At 34.2% G+C, this 23,937-nt stretch overlaps 1 protein-coding gene across 3 annotated transcripts in view; it reads right to left on the bottom strand.

Moving 5' to 3' along the window:
- CFAP58 (cilia and flagella associated protein 58) overlaps positions 1–23,937 on the bottom strand; it is a 116,339-nt gene that overhangs the window by 62,473 nt on the left and 29,929 nt on the right. For all 3 annotated transcript variants that reach the window (XM_074295526.1, XM_074295527.1, XM_074295528.1), the window contains exons 9-14: positions 20,536–20,727; positions 10,879–11,040; positions 9,452–9,598; positions 4,015–4,155; positions 3,521–3,744; positions 783–894 (exon numbers count right to left, since the gene is read on the bottom strand). In XM_074295526.1, coding sequence (XP_074151627.1) covers positions 783–894; positions 3,521–3,744; positions 4,015–4,155; positions 9,452–9,598; positions 10,879–11,040; positions 20,536–20,727 — 978 coding nt within the window. The remainder of the gene's footprint in view (positions 1–782; positions 895–3,520; positions 3,745–4,014; positions 4,156–9,451; positions 9,599–10,878; positions 11,041–20,535; positions 20,728–23,937) is intronic.

Genomic DNA, 23,937 nt, shown 5'->3' with positions numbered 1-23,937 from the left:
ATATTCTTTTAACTCTTGAGTAACTCTCAGTTACTCTTAGACACCTTTCTTACATGTGCATTGGGGGAAACTACTAAAGCAGGCACCTACCATCTTCTTGAATAGACATAACCTGCCTCTCAATTTGATCTGTATGTTTTTCTTGATTTAATACAATAACTGTGTTGGTGCTTTGGTGGTAATGATCATGAAAATCAGGAAGACATAAAATTGTTTTTGTTATCTACCAATGGTATTTTTGAAAAATCTTCAAGAGAAAGGCCTTAGTTAATAACAAAATACTGGTTTTTGTATTTGTACTAGTACCTGGCGCATTGTAAGCATTGAATGAACATTTTATCTATCTATTAGTCCTTGACAAAATGAGGGAGGACACTAATTCAAGAGATGTCTGCATCTACAAGAAAGAAAAGGATGCAAAGCCCGAATGAAAGCTAGTAAGGATGCCACTGGATAGTACAATCAGAAAGTGGTAGCCAGAACAAAGTTAACTGCTAGGAAATAACCTAAACAATAACAATAGAGTGGTAGGTGATGTCTTGAGTTTGAACATCTTTTTAAGCCTCCAAGTAGGCAATTTTGCCAGAGACTTCTTTTAAAAAACCTGATTGAACCATCTGGCTCTGGAACAGCCCAATTTACATTTCACCCACCCTTCTTCTATTATGACAATTTACATAGCATTAAACAAAGCCATGTTTCATGTTGTGCTCTAGGTTAGAAAATGTGTGTGGGGTAGAGGAACAGAGTTGGAAATGGAATAATGCTCTGCCAGATGTTACCTCCAGTCTTCTCCATCTGTGTATATTCATGGGGTTCTCCAGTTCCTCCTCCAGGGCTCGGCAGCGGGTCCTTTCCTTTAAGAATTCTCTTTGCATGTGAAAAAGCTCCTGCCTGAAAAGAGAAAGTCTCTTCAATCAAGAAATTGGTAGTAATTTGAGTATTACATCACCACAATAGTCTATGTAAGAAATCTCAGAAGAAAACTTGGATTTAAGAAAGACTTTTAAGATCCAGATATACCTATTAGCTATCAGAGTAACCCAATTTCATCACTTGGTTTAACAATTTTGTGATTTATGGAAAAAAACTCAGAAGCAAATGAGCTGTTATAACTCTAATTTGAGAGTTCATGACAACACCCGTACCCAATGGAATAAATCTGTATTTTCAATTCAAGGCATCTGGCTTCTGGTACTAAGCTCCAACCATGAGGAATCAAAGGATCAGACATTGAGGCAAAAGAAATTTCAGGGGTCAACTAATCAAACCATTCCTTTCCATATGAGCAAATTATAGCCTACGAAAATTGACTGACTTACCCCTGGTCACATTGGTAGCATCAAATGTAGGGTTTGAGCCTTCAGCGTCTAATTCCAAAGTTCTTTGCACTGCAGCCCAAAAAAAAAACCCTATACAACTCTAAATTAGTTTTTATCCAGGAGAGTGCTATCTTTCCTAGTATCTTCTTAATGGAAACAATACACTTGTGGGTGGTTGTTGCTGCTGTTGTTGTTGTTTTCCATTTATTTTTCAAAACCAAATCCTAGGCAACTCAAAAAGATGCTTAAACAACAAGAATAACCCCTAACCTTCCTCCTTATAATACAAGTCTGGTTCTAACACTCACCTAAAAGCTACATAGAAATTGTTAATTAATGGATCTGATTAATCTCAATTTGAATCACAGAATTATGAGTCATTTTGCACAATTCCTTCACATTATATATTGTAGAGGGGGGGGGCTCTCAAAAAGAAAACATAACAACTAAAACTAATTTATGGTAGCCAAGGACTAAAACTTAGATCTTTTTTTTTTAAACTGCACTGTGCCTTACTGTGGATGCTACCATAGTATTCACAGGAAGCTTGAAGAATGATGGGGGGTGAAAGCAAACACTGATGACAAAGAATAGCAAAGGTATTATTATCTATGCCCTTCTACCATTGACATGCAGAAAGCTAATATCAAGCCTTCATTCAAACTAATAATACAACTTCCCCTTATTAGCAAGATAAATCATTAAAATTAACTGTAATATGTTCACTCAAAAGCCAACTTAGATCTGATTGCTTAGAATTCAAAGTATATACTGAAAATGTTCCTACCATTTGCCACAGTCTTAGTAAGAGGAGGAGAGTAAGGACAAAAAGTCCATTGAGACAGACCAGAAATAATACCTGAAGAACAGTAAAATCAAATTCTCAGTGCAAGTGACAAAAATCACATCTATAGTTGGCAGCCCTAGCAAGGGGCATAATAAGACTTCATTAAATGTGGAATTGCTAGAATTTATCTATTTGCAATAGTAAGCAACACACAATTTAAAACATTCCTTGGACTTAAATGTCAAAATTAGTTTTTTAATCCAATGAATTTGGGCAATAAATTCAAATTATGCCCTTGTTTGCAACTCATGAATCTTTGGCTTCTGATGCTTCCCCAGGAATCTGCAAGTAATAGGAAGAGCTCTTCCAGTTTTTTTAAAGTGCCAGGTTACCTACATAAACAATAGAAATGTTTTTCCAAAGAGGTAAATACATCTTATATAAGGCAAAAAATGTTTAAAGCACTCCATAACAAAAGTACTCAAAGGTAAAACAGAAGTGGGATAGAACAGAGAGAGAGTCTCTAAGACAGTCTTAAGAATCGTGGGTGGTACAGTGGACAGAGAGGTGGCCCTGGATTTTAAGAGGACTTCAGCTCAAATCTAATCTCAGATTCTTATTAGTTGAGTGACCCGAGTCATTTAATCCTGTTTGCCTCAATTTCTTCATCTATAAAAGGTGCTAGAGAAGGAAATGGCAAACCATTGTAAGAAACTCCAAAAGGAGTCACAGTGAAATGACTCAACAAAATTCAGCAACAACAAACCTAAGGAAACACTGTTTTCTACTTTTTTCTATTTTTTCTTGTTTTGCAACATTGAAATATGAAAATATTTTTGCATTATTTCCCATGTATAATTGATATTATATTGCTTGCTTTCTCAATGGTTGAGGGAAGGGCTGAGAGAATTTGGAACTCAAATTTTTTTAATGGATGTTGCAAATAAAGAAACATTGCTTTCAATGATTCTAGGATTATATTTTTCTTCTCCTTCAATTCCATATATAAACCCACAAAAAGAAAATTTGTAAAGGTTATCAGGGGACATTATTTACATAACATTTTCTCCAGCATGTAGAATAGTGGAAAGAACATTAGAGTCAAAAGATCTAGGGGTTTTACTCTTGCCTCCATGATTTACAAAAGCTAGGTGACCTGAAGAAAATCTCTCTGGGACATCATTTCCTCCTCTGTAAAATGGGATGTTGGGGGCAGGGCTAAATTAGGTAATTTCCAAGGTCCTTCCTGTTCCAGGATATTCTATAACATTCTATGATATCCTATGTTTTCTTCTGATAACTTAGTAAAGATATGTCTAGATAAATGAAAGTAAAAACCAATTGTTTCAATTGTTCCCTATATGGTAATATGACCATGACTGCTAAGGAAATATGTTTGGGGTATCTCAACCTGAGTTCTTCCACATTTGCCACACTTTTGGCAAGAATGCCCTTTTCCCTTCGGAGTTTCTTGATCTCCAGTTTGAGAATGCGCATGTCTTCTATTCTCTGGTTGTATTGATTTTCTCCTTTGTTCAGTACAGACTGCTGGATTTTGATCTTCTCATAGAGCAAAGCAAGCTCATCATTCCGCCTAACCAGCTGAGATCCCAAAATATCTCGCTCACTTATGACCTAGAAAAGGAAGAAGCATAGTACCATGAACAATGTTAGTAACTGGAAAGAAATGCCAGTTTTAATAAGACATTAGAGTCATCAACCAAGTAAGAAGCATTTGATGAAGTGCCTCCTCTGCAATAAGCACTGTACATAGTATATTTCATATGAGACAAATGAGAGAGATGCAGATGGAACTATTCTTTCCATAGAGATGAAAAGTTTAGAGAGAAAGTGACTATTGTTGACTCAAACACCTTTATTTCTTGATGAATATTGTCTTCCCACCTGCTCCAGCTCCTTCTTCTGCCTCAATCTCTCAGCATCAGCCTCAGTGATTATTCTCAGGAGTTTTCTCTCCTCGGCTTCTTGTTTTTCAATAAAGTGTTTGGTCTCAAGGGCTTGTTGTCTCAGTTTCTGCAGTTCAGCCTGACAGGAACAAAAGACAGAGATAAATTTTATTTAGTAAGCACCTAAAGTATGAATTGAGGACCAGGATTTAGATGCATCATTGAGCTTCACAAACATTTCTAGGTTGGTTCATTCAACATGGCTCTAATCATTCACATGAGGAAAGACAAAACTGAAAGAACATAAATTGGGCACAAAACTACAAATAAGGTAATGTAGTAATGCACATTAGAGTTAGCATGTTTATTCTGTAAATTGTGCCCAAGAGGAATTTCTAATATTTTGCCATATATGTGAAGTGGTCTCCCTTCATATTCAGCAGCATTTTACAGCATTACAACTAACTACCAAGGGAATTTACATAAAATATATATAATATATGTAAAGAATCATGATGAGGACATAGGGATATTACATTATAAAGTTAACATACTGGTCTTATACACTTGCAAGTTGACTTTGGGGGCCACTTGAATTATAAACAAAAATTTAACCAAATGTCTAATAAAATCAACTATGTATAAGGCACCATGGGAATTGGGGGAAAGAAGGAAGGAATACAGGCTCTGCTCTCAAGGCACATGCAATTTACCTCATTTTATGACATATACACGTTTGCAACAAATATATACTCTTGTACTTACTATGTGTGAAGCACCATGCTAAGAACTGAAGGGGATAAAAAGATAAGTAAGACATAGCCTCTGTTCTCAGGAAATTTACATTCAAAGCAAGGATGATTAGAGATATGTGCATATATGAAAAGATAACATAATAAAATGCAGCATCTGATAAGTAAAAATTGAATGACAAAATAAACACCATCTAAACATAAGGAAAGGTCACAAGGGTTATATATTAGTAATAATTTCACAAAGGAGATGAAATAAGGACTAGATTTGTAATAATTAGCAAAGTGGAGATGAGAGGCCTATTCTAAGCATAAAAGTAGAATTACAATTAGCTTAGTAAAATAATTACGTGAATAATATTCCCATATATTTTTAATCTGTTCTCCCCATGTCAATCTAATATCAGCCAAAAGAATAGCATGGCAATGAGAGGTTCTTAGGCAAGACTAAAAAAATCAGTAAATATTCCAAATCAAAATGTTAGTTTTAATGACTGACAACAAGGCATGAGCTCATCTTCCATTAAGGACTAGAATTACAGGAGAGTCTGAAAACTGAGGTTAAGATGTTAAAACAAAAAAGTGTTACATGATGAAATCAGGAGATCCAGAGAAACAGTTGTCATTTTTTCAAGGACAATTTTAGAGAAGTTCCCCAGACACATTATAGAAAGCTATCAGTCCTATGGGCTCATTACCTAAATTCTTCCTGTAAAACAGAAGGGTCACAAAGATCACAAATTTCATACCTCAAAATTATTCACACAGAAAATAATCCAGATATATCTTTACAAATTAGATGCAACCAAAAACCATGAAAATAAGGCAAAACAAGATATTCTGTTTGTTCATTCACGAAATATACTTAGGTCTAGAGAAAAAAAAAGAAATGTTTCATAGGCAATCTAATCTAAGTTTTACTTCTGAAAGGGAAAAGGAAAAGGTTGGAGGATCAACATTTCAATTTTCACAATCACATCATATGACTGAAACTACAGCAATAAAATACCTGCTCAACTCATGTTTTCTTTAATAAAACTTTTATTTTCCCAGATGTGCAACATTTACTTCCATTTAGTAAGTATCAAGAGCTGATCTGAATCCATCAAGAGTACAAAATACAAGCCCTATTATATTAAAATGCAATCAACAGCATGTAAAAGTATCTGTCCAAAAATGTAAAAGTGTTCATGCATTTGGTACTGCTACATAATTCTTTTTGATAATATATCACAATTCTGAGTGGTCTCCTTATGTTATAGATATATAAGCTGTAAATAAACTATGGCATTAGATGTTGGCAGCAAACAAAAAACTTGGGTGTTATGCATTTAGTAGTTATAAATCTATATTATTGTGTACAGTTAACTATTTCTAGTTCATTCCCAAAATCCATCCAACTGGAGTCATGTTCTAAGAGATGTTTGTGGTTCTTAGCATCTGCTGGGATGGCACAGCTTCAGCATGCAGTGATCAAGAGCTGTTGAAACACAGAAGCTTCTTCATTGTCTCCACACTTGAATCTCTTATTTAGAGATAACCTTAAGAAAACCATTCACAAGACTTTCTTATTCATATTACAGGAGCTTATCAATTATTCTATGTTTTACCAAAACTGCCTGTTTCTTTCTCAGCAGAGCAAACAGAACTAATTGAGCTTTCTTGCTACTGAATAATTAGGTTCTCTTCTTCTGCTATTGCTCCCCAAGCCATGAAATGAGACAGAGTAGATTAGCTTAAAGGATACTGTGCCCTAAAGACTGACTAATGTGATACTTGGTTCTGAACAGATAGTATTTGCTGCTGAATTATTTACCAGAAAACAAAGAACTGTCAAAGTGATGCAGGATTATTTGGAGGTGACTAGACAAAATCAGGGGCTGGTTAGGACTGAAAGGCATACATTCCAAATCAGATGGTTCCTTCACTTCTAAGGAAATAAGTCTGGGATATGTAAGCCCAAATTCATCAACTTTGCTAAAATCTATTGACATTCTGTCACAACCATAATGTGCTGATGACACTCAGAACCACAAGGAGTCAGTCAAACATAGCAGGCAATTGACAAAAGAAACACAATATAGAAAACAGCATGATTCCCTCTTTTGATGGCACTAATTGAAGACAAGGAATATGAAGTCTGTTCTTCTCTCAGCCTTATAGAGAAGCAATAAATTGGGCTGCCCTGTCAAAAGGTGCCTCCCAGTATAACAAACTGAATAGAGTTCACACCCACCTGAAGAAAATCCTACACCTATACTGCTTTACAGAAATCTCATAAGAAGTTAAATTTCTCTTTGAGCAGAGTTAATATGAAAACTGCAAGATCTATAGCCCAAAGGCCCTTCTATATTAGAATTCATATCCCTAGACTAAAATGTCAAAGGAAGCTCTAAATACTAAAAGGCCCATACATAAAAGAGACTTATTCCTGTGCAAAAACTATCTTACAAAATCTTGATTCTACAAGCAAAAGTGAACGAGAAGTCCTCTTTCAGATAAAGAAATTAAAACCATCCATAGTCATATGAAAACATTAACTAAATCTCTATTGGTTAGAGAAATACAAATTAAAAGAACTCTGAGGTATCCATCACCTCATACTTCTTAGTTTGGCTAAGATGTCAGGAAAAGATAATGATAAATGTTGAAAGGAATATGAGGAAACTGGGACACTAATGCATTGTTGGTGGAGTTGTGAAATGATCCAATTATTCAGGAGAACAATTTGGAACTGTGCCCAAAAAGTTACAAAACTATGCATATCCTTTGACCCAGCAGTACCATAAATCATAAAAGAAGGAAAAGGACCCATATGTGCAAAAATGTTTGCAGCAACCCTTTTTGTGGTAGCAATGAATTGGAAAATGAGTAGATGCCCATCAGTTGGAGACTGGCTGAACAAGTTATGATGTATGAAAACAATGAAATATTATTGCTCTATTAAAAATGATTTGTAGGCTGACTTCAGAAAGGCCTGAAAAGGTTTACATGAACTGATACTGAGCGAAACAAGCAGAACCAGGAAAACATCATACATAGCAATAGCAAAATAGCGCAATGATCAACTATGATGGATTTGCTTCTCAGCAGTTCAGTGATCCAAAGCAACCCCAATAAACTTTGGATAAAAACTGCCATCCAAATCCAGAGAAAAAACTGTGGAGACTGAATGTAAATCAACACATGCTTTTTTTCACTTTTTTTTTTCTTTTTCTTCTGTTTTTTTTTTTTTTTTCTCTCTCTCTCACGGTTTTTCCCTTTTGCTCTGATTTTCTCTCCCAACATGATTCATAAAGAGATATGTTAAAAAAAAAAAAAAAAGAATGTACATGTATAACCAAAAAAGTGTTGTTTCTATGTGTGACTGAGGAAAATAAAAATAAAAAATAAAAAGTTCTCTTTATACCTTAGCACTAGCCCTATAAAGAAATCCTTAGGAGAGAGTAAGGAAGTGTCTCCCAGCTACAGTGAGGAATACAATCTGAACCAAAAAGCATGTAAATTTTAAATCCATAGACACCTATCCTTCATAGTATTTCTCTAGGGCTAACTCTGGAAAGCCCAATAGAATATAAGGAACTTCTGCTATTTAGGCTGATGTTTAACATATCTGAGCTTAAGCCACAATTCCAGGATTCTACTGTTGCCTCTAGTGACAATAGAGCATCCTATATGATCTTTGATCCATAGTTATATGTTGATAATCATTAAAGTGTATTTCTTATAAATCTGAGAATATTTACATGGTCTTTACTTTTATTTTATTGTAATTCACCATTTGGAACACATTCATAGTGATATATTGTTGATCATCATAGCGTATTTCTTAAAAATCTGAGAATATTGGGGGACTCACTTTAAACTTACTATATTTCTAAGACATACCTAAAGAAGCAAAATCAACAATGATGTTAGGGTCTATAGAGCATTTAAAACATTCATCCATAGGGATCATCACAGGGTTTCTTAATCTTTTTATGTTATGAACCCTTCTCAGAATATTCTTTTTTAAAAAATTCAAAAATAAGCCTTTTAGGTTACAAGTAAACCAAAGATTAGTAAAAATAAAGATTTTTTTTCCATCAGAGTTCATAGAAATCCTGAAATCTGATCCTTTCAAGATCCATGGATTCCAGGTTAAGAACTCCGGCTTTAAAAGCAAAACTGGGCCTCCTAGTCACCCTTTAAATAATGTCTCTAAATGTGAATTATTCAATAGTCTTGCCATAATCAATAGAATTCATATTCTACAGCCAAATTGAAGATAATGTAGTATTTAACTGCTATTCCCTCTGACACTTCCATTACTAAATAAATAATAACTATCCTATATAGATTTCAAGATTGATCTTTTATACTATACACTCCAAATAGAATTATACAAGACTACAAAATATTTTCACATCAAAAACATCAGAAGGAGATTCTCTTATATCAAAGTCAAGAGTTGAAGAAGGAAAAATAAATGTATTATTAAAAATGCCTAGATCCCGGCCAGGTTAGCAACTAGGTTACATCTTTCAAAATTGTTGGGTACAAGTCCAAAGATGTGATGTCTAAGATCCAAAGATGTCTAAACAGATGGCTGTTGTCCTGGAGCAGACAGTACAAGAGAAGGCATTTCAGACTCTATCCCAAATACCCTGATATCCTAATCACTTTGATAAAGTGTTTGTGTACCTTCAGAGTTTCCTTCTCCTTCTCTATTCGCTGGTGTTCCAAATGTAATTTCACAAGGGCTGCTTCTTTGGAAGATATTTCTTCTTTCAATTGATCAACTTGATGGGTCATAATCTTCAACTTTCTCTTCATTTCTGTAATCTCATCCTGACAAGATGAAAAGGAAAAAAATTGAAAAAGATATCCACACTATGCCTATTAAAGCTCAAAATATAGAAATAACAACAACAAAAAAAAAAAAACTGAGTCTTTCATAGAAATCTAAATAAGCCTTTTGATCCCATTACAGCATAAAACTACTCTTTTCCCCTTATATTGCTGCTTTTTCTCCATCAATCTTCAAGTAATTTAAATATTAATATTCAGACCTTAGATATTATTATAGTATTACCCTCATTTTACAGAAAACTAAGAACTGGCAAGGGCAACAAGGTGGTACAGTGGATAGAGCCTCAGGTCTGGAGTCAGGAAGATTAATTTTCCTAAATCAAATCTGGCATTAAACTTATTAGCTGTGAGACTCTAAGTAAATCATTTAACCCCTGCTCTCCTTGTTTCCTCAATTGTAAAATGGAGTAACAATAGCACCCTACCTCCCAAGGAGGCAGCACAGAATAATAGTCCCGGAATCAGAAGAATGGATCTTCCTGAGTTCAAATCTGGTGTCAGATACTTTCTAGCCATGTAACCCTGGAAAATTACTTAACCCTGTTTGCCTCAGTTTCCTCATTTGTCAAATGAACTGGAGAAGGAAATGGCAAATAGCTCTAGTATCTTTGCTAAAGAACTGGCAACCCAAGTCAAAATCTTAATAGATATTGTTTCTAAGATTTGTACTTATCACGAGCATGTGATATCTCCCTAATTCTTGGTTACTACAGGCATGATGTAAGTTTAAAAAGGGAAGAATGATAATTCTATCTAATGGTTAAAAAAAAGAAGTGCTTCAAACAATCCTATTATGTCAATCAATAAGTATTTATTATTCACTAATTGTATTGCTAAGTGTTAGGGATACAAGAAAGGTTAAAACACAGTTCCTATCCCCACTTTAATGTGGGAGTCTCCATGCCAAAAAAGGAAAAAATATACATACTAATTCACATTTTAATGGATGAATCTACCTGTAAAAAATGTACATACAAGATATAAGCATAAATAGAGGGTAATCTCAGAAGAAAAGCATTAGCAGTTTTGATAATTCTTGTTTTTCTTAACATAAAACTAATGAATAATAATCAACAAGTGTTTTGGCATTCTAAGTAGCTTTCTCTTTAAAAAAGATAAAAATAAATTCACAAGATCTCAGAATATGAGATCTTTATATCTGATCTAAACCATCTTTCAATTAATATATTTAAGAAATATTCTTAAACGGTAAGAGAAGTAATACTTAAAGCGGAGAAGAGAGATATAGTGTTCTTTACCTGAGCTTCAATCAGATTTTTGCTATACAGGTTCCTATCTGATCTTACGGCTTCATACAGGTTCTGCTGTTGTTTTAACTTAGTCTCTGACTCTGCTATTTTTTTCCTGTAGTCAAAAAGCTGCATCTCACGGATCTTGATGTCTTCCATGCTTGCAAGGACCTAAGGCACATAGAGGCAAATAGATATAATTAATCCCACTGCAAAGACCAGTTTGAGGCAACTGGGGAGATTTTTAGCAAAAGAGACAATTAGGGACCAGAGTAAACAGAAAATGCAGCCAACATCATTGAAGTCTACCACAGGATGTCAATCTTCTTGATTAGGAAGATCTTTCTACTCTTTTTCCCTTCTCTAGTCCATTTACATTGAAGACTTTAGTTATTTGGAGATCACTAGAGGAAAAAAAGAATATTCTTTCAATTCTGAAAACTCCTGACAAAACAGTATTAAATAGATTTCAACACAAAACACTCTTCAAGGAAAAAAAAGAAAGATCAAGACTTTCAATATTTTGTCATACTTATTGTTTTGCAACTTTATATATAACCAAAAAAAAAAAACCTCCAAAACTGAAACCTTTAAATACTCACAGTAATAATCACAATAATACCTTGACCATATCAAGCTCTTATCACCTGGAGAACTCATAATACTCTATATAATGGTCTCTTTTTCTAAGACATCCAAAAAAATCCTCATTTTTTTTTGCAGATACAGGAAACAAAAGTAGCAATTGGAGAAATTGACTAATATATATTCAAGGAACCAGTAGTGAAACCAGAACTTCAGAGTTCACAACATGACCTTTACATTGTAAAATATGCTGCCTCAGCTGAAAATATTTACATTAAACATTTTTAATTTGTTTCAAGGTGACAAACTACTAAAAAAAAAACTAACCAAAAAAATGGAAGTCATCAATGAGATCCAAGATCTGAGTGTGATATTGGAAAACACGAACAGCAGAAACTTAAGAGCATTTCACTTTAATATTTCCTTTCACGTTAGTACTTCATTTAATAAATGTTCAGCTTTAAAACAAAGAAAATTAATTTTTAATATTATAGATGATTCTCCCCTACTTGTTAGTCATTCTTCTAATCTGTCAGGAGGGCACAGATGGATATAGACTTCTATCACTCATTCATCTATAGGACCTCAATATGGAGCATCCTAGAATACTAGAGGTAGAAGGAACCTCAGAAGTCATCTTGTCCAACTGAGTCTTAAAAAGATTCTCTTCCTTAATATACATGAGAAGAAACCATCCTGCCTCTCTTTGAAGACTTTTTATAAGATTAAATTCATTACCTCCTAAGGCAATCCATCCTCTTTTTGAGCAGTTTTCATTGTAAGGAAGCTTGGAGGTAGGGATAGAATTCCCCTTTAGAGTAAACATAAATCTATTTCTCTATGACTTTATTCTAGTTTTGTTAAACTTTTACCAAATGTCAACTTTTCAAGACAATTATTGTCTTCCCCTAGTCTTCTCATCTCAAATCCCTTCAATTATTCCTTTGGGACAGGATTCTTAATTCTTCACTATTCTGAATGTTGTCCAACTTTTCAATGTCCTTTCTACAATTCAATGCCCAAAAATACAGATCTTTGACCAAGTTTAAGTAAAGAAGGACTAGCATCACCCCCTAGTCCTAAACCTGAGACTTCTCTGCAAAGCAGTCTAAACCTGCATTCCCTTTGGGAGATGTTATATTATATACTCTTTACACTTTAACCTTGAAATTAAAAAACAACCCAGCTCTTCCTGAGAACTGCTATAAACACAATACCTTCATTTTATATACTTGTAGAGTGGATTTAAGTCTAATTTTGAGACTGACATTTATCCCCAATAAATTTCAACTTATTAGATTTTGCCCAATGTACAAGCTGTCAGCATCTGTTTGGATCCTGCCATTCAACAGGTTAGCTATTTCTTCTAGTTTTGTGTCATTTCCTCATTTGATAAGAACGTCATCTATGTCCTTATATTAGCCCCTTACAAAAATACCAAATAGCAAAAGCCCCTGCAAAGATCTCCAGGACATGCCAGTTCCTTGCAAGTTGCAATCAAACTGCTGATGACTACCAATTCTGAATCCATGTAAATGGTATTCAGCCTACTCCACTTCTTTCCATCTTGTTCACACAAATAGATTTCGTTAAATTATCTATTTCAATCTAGGTAACTAGATAAACAGTACTCTTGTGATCTCCTAGTCTAGTAATCCTATCCAAAAACCAAAAAATCAAAGGAAGTTAATTATGCACAACCTGCTCTTGATAAAACTATGGCAGTTTTTGTTAACTGGGGCATCCTTTTTCAGTTCACCTTCTTTGCTACCCTTACTTTGTCCACACCATTTTTTTCTGTTTTTTATGACCTTTGGTTTTCCTCTGGACTTTTTCCTATGGTGGATTTTTCCACTCTCCGCCTGATTCAGGATGCCCAGAATAGAATTCTGTAAGAGCGTCTCTTATGCTAAAGAACTAACACCAGAGAAGGTACAAGGAAAAGGGAAAAATTAACAAATTCATAACCTAAGAGTGGCTTCTCAAAGCTAATTATTTGTTTGACTAAGGTCTTATTCCTTATTTACAGACATTAACACTTTTAAAGTGTTGTCTGAGGCTGGCTCCCTAGTGCAAAATTGTAGTCTATTAAAACACAATGCATTTATAACATTTAGACACTCTTTTATTTGCTAAAAGGGTCTAGTAGCTAAAGCAAAGCAGCACCTCCCGCTTAAACAAATGTTCAGTCTTTAGCCATAATATTCACAACTACCTTTTACAAAGATGCTGGTATAGTTTGGGAGTTTTTCCTCTTTGTTAGACCTCTAACAGTCAGCAAAACATTTATTTGACTTGTTAATGAACTAGTACTACCTCTTGCTTATGACTCTGTGGCCTAACAAGTTTAGGTGAGCTAGTTCAGAGGAATCAATCCAGAGTATATGGGGAAAGAGGTTTCTCCACAATGGATCCTGGGAAATGTCTAAAAATAGTATTGTCACCATGACTTAATGAGCCACTACAATTCACCAACCAAAAGTTTTATTCCTATCCATAAAAGAAAGAATGAGGTACCTATTATGCCCGGTCCTTAAATGAGATGAATCGCATGAATTCTGAACTTCATTACACTGTTCTGAGGTCTATATATGTTCTTCATCAATAATTTAAAGGTCATCAAACTAATGAATATTTATTGAGTACCAATTTGTGTTAAGGACAGTGGAGGCTGTCAAAAAACAAGACCTAGTTCCTCAGGGAGCTTACAATTTAATGGAGAGAAATAGATATAAACATGAAAAGTTCAACAATATTTAATAGATTTAAATAACACTTCTGAGCAACAGAGGAGATGTTGGAAAGCAATAATTATCGAATAAATAGGTCAGACAATAAATTCTATGAATTCTTTCCAAAAAGATATAGATTGTCATGGAATGATATGAGAAGGCAGCTTGGAAGAAGAAATATTAAAGCTGTATCTTGAAATACAGATGGAATTTGAGTAGGGAGAGGAGACAGGGAAACAGCATGAACAAAAAGCATGCAGTCAAGAAAGAACAAGCATTTGGAGGGAAGTAAATATATCAGTTTGGCAAGAGCATATGGTTTCTATGTGGGGAGTCAGAGGAGATAATTTGGAAAAATAGGTTGGGGTTTTGTTAAATTTCAAAGTTTGGACTTTGTCCTATAGACAATGGAAAGCACTAGACAATTAAAGGCAGAGTTCTAGAGATATTTATCTGTCAGTATTGTTTGGAATGCATTAAGAGGGAAAATACACTAGAATAAGGATCAGTAAGCAGATTCTCACAGCAGTTCAAGTTTGAGATTACAAAAGTGGAGGCCATGAAATAAAGATAAGGCATATATTTGGGGGAGGGGAGAAAAAGGAAGGGAAAAATATTAGAACACAGGATTTTGTAGGGATAAATATCGAAAATTATCTGTGTATATATTTTGAAAATAAAAAGCTGTAATTTTAAAGAAGACAGGTCATAACGAATGTTTGTAGTCCTTGTGAGGATAGCAGGGGAAGAAAATCATTAAAGAGGAGTCAGAATTTTAAGCCTGAACAACTGAAGGAATGACAATATCCTAGGGGAAAAAAATGGGAAGTAAGCAGGAAAAACTTTAGAAGGAAGAAAGGAGAGGGGGAAAACTAGTTTGGAGGCAAAGAAGAGAATCTCTGAGATATCTGCTCAGTTACATAGGGTAATTGACATATCTCTAACTGAATGCCAATGCTCTGAAAGAAAAAAAATCAGTTATCTTCTATTTCTTTTTTGTCTTCAAGGACTAGCACAATGCCCTGCATATGCCAATTCTCAAAAGATGTTTGTTAATGAGGAGACATGCTAGCTTTCTCCCAATGTTTAAGTCACTACCATAGAAAAGAGAGAATAGCTTTGTTTTATATTGCTACAAAGGACAAAACTAGGGTGATTGGATTTGTTACAGGAAGGCAAATTTGTGTCAACATCATTAACAATTAAAATTATCCAATGGGGATCCCTCTGCAACCTTCAGATTCTCTGAAGAGTTCAATTTTTATACATCTTGAGTCTAGTATGATAGTAGGATATTTGGATGGAGATGCCCAGCATTCAGTTAGAAATATAAGACTAGAACTTAGGAGAGGTCAGAACTGTAGACTTAAGATTTCTGGGAAATCTGAGAAAAAAGGACAGCTGAAGTCATGGAAATTAATGAGATCAGGAAGAATAAGAAAATACAGGAAAGTAGATAGGGAAGGAACAAGCATAATACATAGAATATTACTGAAGATAGGAGAGAGACCTGAAACAAGAAAGAAAGAGTAGTCAGTGTTGTCAAAGGTCATGGAAAGATTATCTTTACATTAAGGAAAAAAGAACTTGAGTACATGCCAAAAACATTCTTCTTTAAAAAAAAAAGTGACCCTCAATTCATATTAGTCAAAAGAGACACACATTTTTGGAAGATTTTCCAAAGCATCCAAAGTTTACTCTTTTAGGTCATTTTCTGAGTTCTGAAAATCCGAAAGATTTAATATGGCACTGGAAGAAAATAGAAAGTCTCTAAGATAGAAAAGTCATTGCTGTCATTAAATGACAAGGAAAGAATGATCTGAAAATACTTTGAATAGTTTCATCAATAGTCAAATAACAGCCCATTAGAGAAGGGGAAAATACTTGTTCAGTTACAATTAGAGGTATAACAAAAATAATCTTTTGATCAGGAAAAGTGATATATCAGGTTGAAAGAGTATAGCTTATGATTGTTTCTTTTGTGGGTACACAATTAACTGACACAAGCAGATCATCATATTCTAAAGATTTCAGACTATGACAGAAATAAGAGTTTATCGTGACTGACAAGAACAATTACTATTTTTTTAATGGCAACTAAAAATTATCTAAGTACTGAAACCTATGGTGGAAGGCAGAGAGTCACATATATATATATATATGTCCAAATCCTGCAAATTCATAAAATGTCTTGGACACTCAATCATAGGGAAAGGATACTGTCAGCAAACTGTCCCCTGTTGGAAATACAACATCAGAGAGCACAGGATGCTAGCTGTGGGGCAGAAGCTTAATTAATTGATTACACTTTCAGATATTTCAAACCAACTCGTGTCTAAATATAGAAAATTTTATTACAGTTGCAGAAGAGATGAGGTTCTTAGCATTTGTGAGCTTGCTGCAGAAGAGCCCAGAAAATGCTTATGGTGCATTATGAAGGCACAGTCCCAGTTTATAATCTACTCCTACCTTTTCTTTTTCTGTTAAAACAACCTGCCAATAGTAATAAGAGTGAGATAAAAATCAATAAAGCATGTCTGAAACCTTCAGCATAGCCAAAACATATGGACTGAGGATGGGCACCAAAGTAGGTTATTGAATTTGTAACCCTTTAACTTGTATTTGATAAAATATAAGGACAATAAAACTTCTTAAATCAGTTTTCTAACTTGTTGTCAATGGTTTAGATGCTGACTATGCCTTTATATGCTGAATGAAATAAATTTCCTGTCTAAAAAGAAAATGCCCATATGCCTAGACATCTGAGATCATCTGTGCAGTAAGAACAATATTTCTTTGATCAACTTTTGACTTGGTTACTTCCAAGATTGTAAAATACATTCTTATTCAGCTCCTTGGGCCTCTGCCTACAAAAGGTTGGCCTTACCACAGTATAGGCAAGTGAAATGAGATTTCAGTAATTTGTAGGTAGAAATTAATTGTGGGAAAAAATGTTTTTGGCCACATAAAGTACTAGTGCAAAACTGTCAGAAGTTTAACATTGGAAATGAAAAAGAAATGGTCCTGAAATGAGCTACTGCCTGCTGAGTGCAAAATACTTGGCAGACAGCTTGATTAACTAAGAACAGTTTTATTAGATATTTGTGAAAATCAGAAAGGCTGGCTTATGTAGACAAAGTTAGGGGACAGGAAAGGATAGCTTATATGGAAGAAAAATGCATGGAACTCTGAGTTATCTTTTTGGTGTGTGTCCACACACCTTATGCTTCAGATAAAAGTAATACAAATGAGTGGTCTCCAAGCATCTTGGGCCTCTCTTCTTTCTCCAAATCAGAGGGAACTATATTGATGGCACAGAAAACTCCTAAAGGAAGAGGAGTCACAAAATATCAGCAAAATTCTAATGATAGCTCAATGTCTTCCAATAAGTAGACTAATAAGGGAAGACAAAATTAGAAGCTAATATATTTCTAAAGTAAAATTTAGTATAGTTCCTTCCAAGCAAATCTTGGTACAAGCCTGTATCATTTATTTTATTCATTGATTCAAACATTTACTGAATGCCTACAATTTGTGAGCATGATTCTTAGCACTAAAGAAGATACAAAGATGAATAACAAGTACTGTTTGGAACTTGACCCTGAAAGAGAGAAAAAGGGAATAAGACATTGCATAGACTGTCATATTCACTCAGTTAATGTATTTATTGGTTACTTTTGAACTATTTATTTTTCCCTTTCTCTTTTATTCATTGTAGTAAGGGAAGGTTCTAAGTAATTAAGAAATGAAAGTGATATAAAAAAAGATTATTTTAAAATATGGTTCCTTAAAGGGGAAACACAGTAATATCAGGTATAATGTGATATATACTCAAAGAAAGAGAAGAGCAACGTTCTATAAGAGTTCAAAGGAAGGAGATGATATTTCTATCTGAAAAGAATCAAGAAAGGCTTTTTGTGGGGAAAAATTTTTGATCTGATCCTAGAGCGCTATAGAGAGATGGTAAATGACAAGGGGTGTTGGGGGGGGGAGCATTTCTGATAGAACAGCGTGAACAAAGGCATGAGAATAAAATACAGGAAAAATATGCTCTAGTTAAGAGTGACATCTGGGCTATGTCTTGAAAAAAGTTAAGAGAGAAGATTGTTAGGATAGAGTTGCATCAGATTATAGAAGGACTCAAATTTATATTAAAGATTTTGGCTTTAGTCTATCCTATGAATATAAGTTCTCAAGAAAGGAATGAGGTGAATATATTTGCATGCGCCAAAAATTAATATGGCAGGATACATGAAATAAACTGGAGTAGAGACAGATTAGAGATAATAAGGGGCTAGATTATACTGTAATAGTGGGATGCAATAAAGGATGCAAAAAGTAGGATGCACATCCTCCCAGCATTTGTCATTTTTCTTTTCTGTCATATTAACTGCCAACATTTGCCACTTTCTTTTATGTCATATTAGCCAATCTGATATAAAGTATAAGGTGATATCTCAAAGTTATTTTAATTTGCATTTCTCTAATCAGTAGTGATTTAGAGCATTTTTTATATGACCATAGACAGCTTTGATTTCTTCTTCCAAAGACTGCCTCTTCATATCTTTGACCATTTATTCTTTGGGGAATGGCCCTTTTTAATATAAATTTGGCTGAGTTCCATATATATATTTGGGGAATGGCCCTTTTTAATATAAATTTGGCTGAGTTCCACAGATATATATATATATATATATACATACACACACACACATATACACACACACATATATATATACACACATATATATATCCTGAGTTCCATATATATATATATATATATGTATATACACACACACACACACACACATATATATATATATATATATACATATATATATGTGTATATATATATATATATATATATATATATATTACTATGGAAGTAGTACCTATAGCATTTGCCAAATGGTGGAATGTGAAATGGTGAGAAAGAAGTCATAAATGATGTCAAACCATTTTGGCTGGGAGGATATCAAAAGGGCTCTTACTTTATATCAAGGAAACCTTAAACCTCCCTATAAGGAAAAAAATCATAGAATAAATCTTGACTTGAACAAAAACCACAAGAACAATGAAAAATTAATATAAGGAAAAATCCTGCTGTATAGAACAGAAAAAGAAAATCACTGAAAACAATATTACATTAGGGTAGAAGAGATAATTGCCAATGTGGTATCATTTGGAAAAGTCCCCAATTTTTTCATCCATTTATCATTAATTGAACATGTTGAAACAAATCACTTGGACAACAGGAATTTTGAAAATGTATGGGTGAGGGAATTAATTTATTTAACTCATGGGCCTGGAAACAGCACAGGATGGTCCAAGGAATAAAAATATTCCCCTCTCTTGCACTAGTGGTTTATATTGTGTCTAAAGAAAGACAAAGTACCAGAAACACATAAGCAGTTTCAGAAGAAGCTTCTATGCTTATATGGGGCACTATTCTATTTATAGCCAGACCCAGAGATTAAAAGATTATGACAATGTTATCTGGTATCTCACCCCACAAAGAATTTAAAAAAAAAAATTACATGAGTCATATGGACCAGATCAATGAAAGCATTCTTGCTGTTCTTCACATCAACATAACCAGTTAAGTTTAGTGAAAGAGAATCTCAAAAATATGTGTACCACACCAAGTATAATTGATATTATTAGAATATCTTTTAGACAACTGAAATTTGTCTCATGTTACCTATGCAAAGGATACTGTAAAAGCTAAAGGGATCCTTTCTTTAGCAATTTAGCTAATAAAACTCAATATATTTATCTGTAGCAATATTTTTAAATTCTACCATGAGATATTATTCTTTTGAGTGTGGGGAAGATTTTTTAAATATTAATTCTCCTAGGAGGAGTAACTGGGAAGAATACCCTAAGTCTTTACAACTAGATATAAAATAGCCTAATTTGTTGCTTTTTTCCTACTAAGCTCAACTAGAACTTGGAAAGGGAGGATAAATTAGAAAACAATGTGTAACTTTAGAAAATGGAAAACTCCCAGATTGGGCAGATTTGGGTATAGCACCACAGGGGGAAGCCATTTATGACCAAAAAGCAGCACAAAGGCTTTGAGTATTCACTTGAGCTGGGGGAATACTGAAGACCAGTTGTAAACTTCATAGTTTTGCCTCAGGCCAGCCCTGTAGATAATAATTGAGGAAAAAAATAAGATTTCCTTTCATGAGATCAAAATTCAACCTTCTAAAATTCCAGACAAGTAAAATATCAAAGCTTTCACAAGCCCTATTTCCAATATTCATGTGAGATGAGAAGGAGGGGAGAAAAGACTGTGAGCTCACGTCATGAACCCACCTCACATGTAAAACCAAGAGGGTCTAACCTTTTGAGTGAGGTCACTAGCTTCATTAATGTAACGATCTCTCTCCTTTTCCAGTTGGAAGATGATCTTTCTTTGTTTCTGAGCTTCATCTTTGTAGTTCTGGATTTCTTCTTCCAGGTTCCTTTTGTTTTGTTCATGAAGTTTTACTAAGTCCACCTGTTTCTGAGTGGCATTGACAGCCTTCAGCAGGTTCTACAGAAAAAAAAGACACCAAAACATTCAAGTATGCTTTATATGAGAAATGAACTCATCTTAACCCAAGAGTAAGGAATGACTAGCTCTAATGAGATCATTCTTGCACATTTTTAAATAAAGAGTATTTTTCCAATTACACGTAAAGGCAATTCTTAACATAGTTTTTAATATTTTGAGTTCTAAATTTTTCTTTCTCCCTCCTTTCTCTCCCAACTTCTCTTCCCCCTCCTAAAACCATAAGCAATTTGATATAGGTTATATATGTGCAATCACAGAAAACATTTTTCCATATTAGTCATGTTGTGAAATTCTTGAATATTTAAAAGTAAAATATAAAGTGTTTAAAATGCAAATTACACTATTTTTCTGATGCTAATGCATTGAACACAAAAAGATGAACTTATTTTATTTATATATATTGGATGCTAAGATAAAGTCTGGAAGAGAGTAGTTTGAAAGGCAGCAAAATGAATGAAAGGAAATTTTCTGACTGTGATGCTTATTAAAATACTTTTCTATTGAAGAAGAAAACATCATAGCTGTTTCTAAATACGAGGCTATATTAATTTGTAACATCTCATGTGTAAGAGGCATCACTACCTGATGTATGGAGAGCTGGCCTCAGGGGCAGTTCAGGTCCTGCCTTTAATACATATCAGTTGTGTAACCTGAGCAAATTCCTTAACTTCTCAAATGCCCTAGGGAGCTTTCTAAGATTTGAAGTTGCAGAGAATGGCAGCAATATGCATTAGTGGAGTGAGTCTTTTCATATAGAAGTGTGAGATGTCAATAAAATCACATGTCCGTTGCCTAATATGTAGGTTAAATGCTACTTAAATTAAATCTGATCATGCTGGCTACAAACGTAAAATTGAAAATTTGAGTACTATTTCCAGAATTATCCAAAAAAAAATACTAGATGGTTTTCTTTAGATATGTAAACATGTAAAAATTGGCAAACACTTATCACTTTCCTACTTAGCTCTACTGTGAAAGATGATGGAGTTACAAAGATAAGCATCAAAATAGTCCCTGCCTTTAAGTTATGTACTACTTCAGGAAAAAATAGAGATATAGTATAAAATATATGCATACATTTGTTCACAAATATACATGTGAAGTGCAGGTTTGAAACAAACACTAGAGAGAGGTCAAAAGAGCAATTAGAAAAAAGTAAAAGAATTTTCATGAGTAATATGGGCCCACTTATGTTAGAGAATATAAATTTGTTGTGGATCCAGTCAGTATAGTTGTGTGATTTCCTGTAGGGGGGTTCAAAAGTAAGGAAGAATGTAGAAGAGTGATGATGGGAATTTTAAAAGGGGTGAGCAGGAATTAGATAGAGAGACAAGGTATTTGAGGTACAGAGTAGGCTAAAGTTGAATTGGTTAACTCAAAGGTTAAAGTTGGGCAATCTTCTAAATAATAAGAATGAGAAGGAAAGGGCAGAGATCACATGATGATGAAGAAGGAAGGATAGAAGGATATAAATTTATGGTCTGGCAAAAAAAACTCAAACTTCTGGATCATAGATTACATAAGTTAAAAAGTTTCAGATTGTCTTTCTATTAAGGATATGACCATGACTATGTACAGCTGAGATGGAGTGAAATCACAGATTATAGAAGTCGTGGATGCTAATAAAGAGAGAAACTAAAGATTTAAAGGAACATCATTGTGTTTATCAAAGTCCCCAAGGATGAGTTTAGGACAGAAAGAAAATGAGGATCCCAAGATTAGGACAGAAAGAAAGACTGTGAGCCAGATGCTGAATTTCTTGAAAAAGAAGGAAAGATTAGCTAGGGCCTGGAGATCATAGTAATCTGGATCTGCACTGGGAATGCAAAATGATGGAGTGAGCTTTACATGAGCAATTTACATTAGAAAATAAAGGTCCAGAAATATCTTCATGGTATAAGGAGGAAGAGAAAGACAGAGAGACACAGAGAGAGACAGAGACAGAGAGAAACAGAGAGATACAGAGACACAGAGACAGAAAGAAACAGACATAGAGAGGCAGAGAGTCATAGAGACAGAAAGACAGAGAGACAGAGATTGGGATTGGAATTTGGACAAGATTGGAAACTTCTAAATGTGATTATTGTTTGATGAGAAGAAAACATTGGAAAAGGAATAATTTTTAACACCTTAGAGAAAGAAACAGCAAGAGCCAAAAATTAGGAGGAAACAAGCCAAGGGCAAATCCAGAAGAAATAATCTTAAGGAAGAGTGTTTTAGTTTTTTTTTTTTTTTTTTTTTTTTTGGTTTGTTTTTAACTTTTCTTTGACTAGAGAGAAAAAAGGCAGTGGATTATGGTATGGAGGAATTCTGGGAATGGAGGGGAAATATTGAGTAGATCTACCTAGGATGGCCCTGATTCTCTCTATGAAGTGGGAAGTTAAGTCATCTGCTCTAAGTGTAGAAGGTGGAGTGAAATTGGGGGTGGGGAGAAGAGGAAACATCTAAGTAATCTGAAGTAAACAATTTGGAACAATTTATGAAACCTATAGAAATAATTAAAGATATAGCTAAAAAAAAAAACTTCTGTTCCTGAAAAAGGAATGAAAGTAATCATGGGAATTAACAATACCTTCATTGATACAATACCTTCAACTTGCTGTCTCAAAATGGGCAGGAAAGATGGCACTAAATCTTTGCAATTAACAAATGTAACACTTTTAGTGTTTAGCCATGAAATTCCTCTAAAGGTAAATGGAGTCTTTTGATTTTAAAAATAGAGCCACTAGATCCACTAACCAAACAAGAGAGAAAGGATCATGAAAAGTAAAATGAGTAATTTTGATCACATAAAATTAAAAGACTTGCACAAATAAAACTAATGCAACCAAAGGAAGAAGTAAAGCAGGAAATGGCAAAGAGCGGTAATTAAATTTCTCTGGAAAAGGCCTCCTATTTCACAGATATATAAGGACCTCAGCCAAATTCATTTTTTTAAAAAGAGTCATTCCCCAATGGATAAATGGTCAAAGATATGAACAGGCAGTCTTCAGAAGAAGAAATCAAAGCTATCTATCCTCATATGAAAAAATGCTACTAATTAGAGAAATGCATCTCACACCTATCACACCTGGCTAATATGAAAGAAAAGGAAAGTGACAAATGCTGGGGGATGTGGAAAAAGTGAAACATTAATGCACTGTTGGTGAAGTTGTGAAGTAGTCCCAATCATTTTGGAGAATAATTTGG

Source organism: Sminthopsis crassicaudata, chromosome 2 (assembly GCF_048593235.1).
Source record: "Sminthopsis crassicaudata isolate SCR6 chromosome 2, ASM4859323v1, whole genome shotgun sequence".
Taxonomy (NCBI): Eukaryota; Metazoa; Chordata; class Mammalia; order Dasyuromorphia; family Dasyuridae; genus Sminthopsis; species Sminthopsis crassicaudata.
Note: the sequence above shows the minus strand (reverse complement) of the source record. Positions and strands in the feature narration are given on the sequence as shown.